This window comes from Camellia sinensis, chromosome 14 (assembly GCF_055761805.1).
Source record: "Camellia sinensis isolate YWXY chromosome 14, ASM5576180v1, whole genome shotgun sequence".
In the NCBI taxonomy this organism is placed as follows: domain Eukaryota; kingdom Viridiplantae; phylum Streptophyta; class Magnoliopsida; order Ericales; family Theaceae; genus Camellia; species Camellia sinensis.
In genome coordinates, this window is record NC_138974.1 from 2,747,489 (window position 1) to 2,754,214 (window position 6,726).

The 6,726-nt window shown below is 34.3% G+C and overlaps 1 protein-coding gene across 1 annotated transcript; it reads left to right on the forward strand.

The window, feature by feature from the left end:
* Positions 1-893: 893 nt before the first annotated feature.
* On the forward strand, positions 894-6,219 carry LOC114270722 (uncharacterized). Its single transcript, XM_082906868.1, has 5 exons — positions 894-996; positions 3,740-3,792; positions 4,239-4,286; positions 5,494-5,961; positions 6,040-6,219. Exons 1-5 carry the CDS (start codon positions 894-896, stop codon positions 6,217-6,219), a joined length of 852 nt encoding a protein of 283 aa, XP_082762994.1.
* Positions 6,220-6,726: the final 507 nt, after the last annotated feature.

The following is a 6,726-nucleotide window of genomic DNA, read 5'->3' on the forward strand; positions in this document are numbered from 1 at the left end:
GTTTCAATAATCCAAGTCATTCGTTTTATAAGGCTTACCGTGTATATTATCTAATAAAAAAAATTAAGTTAATCTGATAATCGTAACTTTTTTATTTTATTATGTTTGTATTTAAAAAAATAAATAATGAATATATTTTTTTAAAATAAATCATTTATTTTTTTTAAAAAACAATCGTAATAAAATGAAAAAAAAAAAATTATAATTGTCAAATCGATTTAATTTGAAATAGATGATATAGATAAAAAGACCCTAAAAAATAAATAGTATTTGAATAATCGAAATGAGACTCTTTGTATACCCTACGAACTCGTCTGAATCCTCTAGAGTTAATCTCTTTGGAATTGTCTTACAGTGTATCAAAACGACCATTTTGATCCAAATGACGTTGTTTTGAGTTAGGCAAAAAAAAAAAAAAAAAAAAAAAAGACAAAAAGTTGGGTAATTTTATTTTCACACACCTACTTACCTCAATGTATATCATTTCTCAGTGCACACATTTAGCAATTTGATTATGAGTTGTTCTTATTCCACACACTAAATGTTCCAATCATACCCTTAACTCATATTCTTGTACACACACCACCTCAACCTTTTTTTCCACACACTTGTTCAAAATTGTATACCAACAGTTCAAACCCTATTTCGGTTTAAGGCGACACAGAGTTTTTAATCAGTGGTGTGACTGTGAAATAGAAGATCAGTGGGTGGAACTTCAATGAATATGTGTTTGAACTAGACCTTGTTTTTCCAAGGAGTAATCAAGATGATGATATTGTGAAACAAGTCTGATTTGGCGGCAAAACCCTCATTCAAGACAAGGGAGGAGAGTCAAAGAAGTTGGATTTACAGACCCATATGGGAGGAGGTGAGTTTGGTTGTGTGGTGGATCAATGGATAGGGAGGTGATGATGGGGAGTTTGATGTTTCTGAAGAAGAGTTTGGATGATCAGAGGCAGAAGGTGATGAATATAATTGATATGTCAGTGGAGAAGAGTATGTGAAAATCAACAGAGAATTGCAATTGATGCAAGTGATTGAGAATCTGAAGATGAAATTGGAGGTTGTGAAGAAGATGAACTTTGACTTGGAGATGGAATTGGGGGTTTCTTAGTTCACAGCAAAACAATAATCCCTCTGATTTTAAGATGGTTCCATGGATTTCAATGGTTTTTCTCTCTCTATCTAAATTAGGAATTTTTTTTTACTCAAAAATGTGCAATGAGATTTTTTTTTTTTTTTTTAAAAAGATGTGTATAGAGAAAATTTAAATTTAATATTAAGGGTGTGTTTTGATGTCCATTATAGTAATTTTATTTTAGGGTATAATTGTCATTAAAATAATGTTTCATTAAGTGTGTACACTAAGATAAGTAGGTGTATGGAAATAAAATTTTCCCAAAAAGTCACGCCTTACAGTGCCCAATTCCTCGAAACCGTCTTCGATCGATGCCCCTCTCCTCTTCTCTCCTTCTCCTTCTCTTCACCTACTATCAGCCATCACTTCTTCTCTCTTCCTTTTTGTTCTCTTCTTGTTCTTTTTTTTTTTCTTTTTCTTTTTCTTTTTCTTTGTTTTTTTCTTCTTCCTGTCCCAAAACCATAACCCTAGATGTAGGATTTTCAGAGGGTGGTGATGGCAACGCTAGAGGTGAGAAGAATTTGAATGTTACAACCACCAAAAGAGAGTCCAACATTGAAGTCTAATTGTTCCGAAATGGAAGAATCGTAGTTTTGGGAGGTGAATTTCTAGAGAAAAAAAATTCTACGATTGTTTCATATAGAAAGTAACGTTTGCTTCGCCCATTAAACTACAATCAAAGAAAGTAAAGATCAGTACTATATCTATACACATAAATCACAATTTTTTTGTGTACTTCATTTAACCAAAAATGAAAAGACAATAGCATATATATATATATATATATGTTGCAATACATGCAAAGTTTTGAAGGAGGATGAGGAAGATCAGTAAAGAAAAGAAGAGGCGGATGGCGGGAGGAAGATGAGGAGGAGGAGGAGAAAGAGAAGAGACAGGATAAGGTGGAAGAAGAAGTAAAGGGTGTTAGTCGGAGATGGCTCCAACAGTGAGTGGGGCACTGAATGCGTGTATTTGTCCATCTTTCTTTTTCTTTTCTTGTTATGACCTTAATCAAAACAACATCGTTTGGATCAAAATGATACTGTCAAAAAACTCTAGAGAGATCTAGAGAGATCCGAATGCCATACGAACCCATCACGTTTTCATATTTAAACTTGAGAGAAAACCTAGCGCTTGATAAAATTACTTTTTGAGTTTTGTTAATAATTGTCCTAAGGGCAACAGTTAAAAATTCATTAAATGAAGCCAATTAGTTCTAAGAATTTTTTTTTAAGGTTACTATTATTAAAATTTTATAGGGTAAAAGACATGTAATATTTTCATAATAATTAGGATCCTCAACATTTTTTAGAGAAATTTTGATCTAGAGAAATTTCAAACAAATTTATCTGTGTTTTGAAATTTCTCTGATTTGCTTACAAATTTCTCTTTTTTGCTTATAATTTTATCTGTGTTTTGACCAATTTTCTCTAATTTACTCACAATTTTCTCTATGTTTTGGCAAAACTAGAGAAAAATATGGGAGCCTCTATTTATACACCACTTTTCATCTCAAGGCACACCATTAATTGGTTTAATTTTTATTACAATATTAACCTTATGTAAAATAACCACAAAGGACAAAGAGCTATGATACACACCTTTTGTAAAATTACTGTAAAGAACGATAATGAATATAATACACACCAAGTATCTGAAACGTTACTTATGTATTTTCTCTCTCAAGAATCCAAAAACCCTGAGACAAAAACCAAAAACCCTTAAACAAACAACCAAAAATATATGTATTATTAAAGATTTTGATTAGACTGAATGCATCTGGCAATATTGGTTTGGAACAATGAGCCAAGGAAATTTTAGTTTTCCATTATTTTTTTTTTCGTTTTTATTTACTTGCTAAGTGGTAAACCGTTTGTATTCATTCAGTTATCTAGAGTCAAACAATATACCCATGTTCTACAATCTACAACCAAACAAAGTATATCTATTCGATTTTATAGTGTCGAACTTAGACCACATGTTCGGTTAATAAGATCCGAACTTATAGCATTTGTTCGGTATTCAACAGTCAAACTTGTGTATTTAGCTCGACTCTGTATTTCCGAACACTTACAACAAATTTTTTTTTTTTTTGTTTTTCCAAAACTGTGCATCCGTGGAATGCCGTAATGTTGGATCTGAGTATCTTGTTGACTACACAAATCAATTTATTACTAAAGAGGTACTCTTATGTCGAAAATTATTATTTTTTCTTTTTTCTTTTTGGCATGTTTAATTACTTTGGTGAATTTGACACGTAGGTTTTCAAGAGCAAAGAAGAATTGGTCAGTTAGGTACGGGATGTTGGAAGGAAAAATGATTTTGTGATTGTCATCAGGACATCGGACTATGGTGGTAGTCATAGGACATCAAGGATATATCTTGCATGTGAGAGAAGTGGTCAATACATAGCTCATAAGAAATTAAAAGGAGATGATTCAAACAAAAAAATTGTGAAGTTAATGGGTACAAAGAAATGCGGGTGTCCCTTTGAGTTAAGGGCTCGTAAGTTGATGGAATGCATAAGTTAGATGCTAGATGTAGCATGTGGAATGCATAACCATGCTCCTGCTAAACATTTTGAAAGACATTCATTTGCAGGGAGATTATCTGAGGATGAAACATCATTATTAGTGGATATGTCCAAAAGCATGGTCAGACCAAAAGAGATTTTGGTTACCTTGAAACAAAGGATGCTTTGAATATAACCACTATGAAAACCATTTACAATGTACATCATAGGAATAATGTTATTGAGAAAGCTACGAGATCACAGATGCAACAGTTGTTGGGTGCATTAGAAAAGCATAATTACATTGAGTAGCATAGGTGTGACAACAACACGATGACTATCATAGAATTGTTTTGGGCACATCCTGTAAGTTTAGATTTGCTCCATTCATTTCCAAAGGTATTGATCATGGACTGCACATATAAGACAAATCGATATCGTTTTCTTTTTCTTGAGATAGCTGGTGTGATATCCACTAATATGTCATTCTCCGTAGCCTTTGCATATCTCCAATTTGAGCAGATTGATAACTACGTATGGGTGTTAACTATATTGCTTAGTCTCTTGGGTGACATTGTTATTCCTTAGGTGATTGTCATAGACAGAGAGCTTGCTTTAATGAATGCTATTGACAAGGTATTTTCTACATCTCGACATTTATTATGCCGATGGCATATTAGTAGAAATGTAATGGCGAAATGAAAGAAAATGTTTGAGAGTAAGGAGAAATAGGACAAGTTTATCTCTTCATGGAATTTCTTAGTACTCTCCTCGACTAAGCTTGAATACAATGAACGCCTTGCTATGCTAGTTACGGATTTTGATACATATCCTAAGGTAGTGCAATACTTGTCACAAAGTTGGTTAATTCCATATAAAGAAAAGTTTGTTGCCTTATGAACCGATACTTCTATGCATTTCGGGAATGTTATAACCAATAGGTAATATATATTTGTTTACCTTACACTATTAATCAATATGATTTTTCTTATTTAAACTTAATTATGTTAATTGTTTCCATTGTACACAGGGCTAAAAGTGCACATGCAAAACTTAAACGACAACTTGGTTCTAACCAAGTCAATTTTGAGTGTTCTTAGACTAAGATCCATAGCTTGCTTGAGTTGCAGCACACTAATATTAAGGCATCATTTGAGAAGAGTTTAACCGTTGTACAACACCAGTTCAAACCATCCCATTTTAGAGAGCTTCGTGGCAATATCTATATTACTGTATCAGAGCATGTCTTGGCGGAGAGTAAGTGAGCGGATGATGTTGGCATTGATACTTCAGTATGTGGATATGTCGTTCGACGAACACACGGGTTACCTTGTGCCCATGAAATTACGGATTACATCCGACAGGGTCGTCTAATACCACTTGATAGCATTGATCCGCACTGGAGGACTCTTGAGATAATACAAAAGTTGAAGAATGATAAAATGGATTTTAGTTGTGAACTAAAGTTCGATCTCATACTTAAGCGATTGAATACATCTAATTATACTCAGAAGTTGGAAATTCTGCATAAGTTAAGAGGGATTGCAAATCTGCAAAGTACTTTTCTCATTAAACTGGATATAAAGCCCAACCCTCGAGGTAAGGGACATAAGAAGATTGATGTATCTACGCGTCGAGACCCATGTGCATTTGAGTTGGTTCAGTCTGGACATGATAGCCACTCACCTATGGGCACCTAGATCCCCACACAGGATTCTGTCGAAGTACATATAAAACGGCCCGCCAAAGGGAACCTATATATAATCATTTTTTACTTACATTTTCGTTGATAATAAATTACGTGTTTTGTTGTTCATATGTTGATGACCTCCCTGTTGAATAGGTATATCGGACTCGTACAGCTACTACTTATTCATATGTTGATGCCCTCCCAATTGGATTGAAGCCGTACATACGTCTTATCAAGGATGTAGATACCGATCGCAATTGTGGTTTTAGGGCCATTACTGGCATGATGGAGCTTACAGAGGCTGAATGGGGTCAAGTCAGGCGTGATCTCCTAAAAGAATTACACACACACAAAGTCCATTACACTCAGTTATATGGTTCACATGACAAAATTGAAGAGTTGACCCATATTCTATCATACTTTGAGCCCAATCCAGGATATGACCGTTGGATGACTATGCCTGACATGGGTCATCCTATTGCATCATGTTATAATGTGGCATTGTACCACTTATCTGCACAACAATGCCTTACATTCCTCCCCTTACGATCAGTGCCAATATCACAAGTTCAATGGCGTGAGATTGCTATAAGGTTTGTTAATGGGATTCATTTTGTCCAGGTATAGCATTATGATTTGTTTAATACATTTATCATTTTGTACTGTATCGATCTTATACTTAAAGTTTTATCAATGTAGGTATTCATATTACCGGGTCACCCAGTTCCACCGATAGTTACTAATTGGTGTAGGTTTCACCATTCTTGCGCAGCTAGATGTAATAGTGCATATAGTCGTCGAATTAAGCATTTTAAAGAAGTTGTTCATTCAAGGGTAGCTATTAGAGAGACATTTGATTGTATTAACCTTGATGAGTAATGATGTATGTCAGCCGAGTTGGTGTTATGCAATTCAAATAGTTACCAATACATTTTTTTGCGGGTTAGCATTTTGAGTTCATTTAATGCACATGGTACTACTTGTTCATTGCAATGTATCAACAGCGTTGGCATAATACTTCTTGTTCATTGCCAAATATACAAACCATGAGTATTTGTTCATTATAAAATATTGGTAGAGTACTTCTTGTTCATTACAAAACAACAAAAACATCAAAAGAGTACTTCTCTTCCATTACAAAATAACAAAACAACATGACCACTAAACCTACTACCTATCATCTACTTATCTCCTACAACTGTATATTCTAAATGGAATAGAACTAGGTCCAGCCTCATTGATTTCTTGACCCTGAAGAACACGTGTCATCGTCTCAATGGCCTTATATAACCTATCTGGATCACGGACACTAGCATCATGGCCCGCCTCAATGATAGGATGCGCAACCCGTAGTGCGTGATCAATACGCTGGATCAAAAACAAATA

What these genes read in the sequence shown, in the direction of transcription:
- LOC114270722 (XM_082906868.1), top strand. Translation starts at nt 894, where the DNA reads ATGGATAGGGAGGTGATGATGGGGAGTTTGATGTTTCTGAAGAAGAGT. An exon ending in TAATGAATGCTATTGACAAG is followed by an intron (nt 4,287 to 5,493) that starts GTATTTTCTACA and finishes CCTGTTGAATAG; the next exon opens with GTATATCGGACTCGTACAGC. An exon ending in ATGGGATTCATTTTGTCCAG is followed by an intron (nt 5,962 to 6,039) that starts GTATAGCATTAT and finishes TTATCAATGTAG; the next exon opens with GTATTCATATTACCGGGTCA.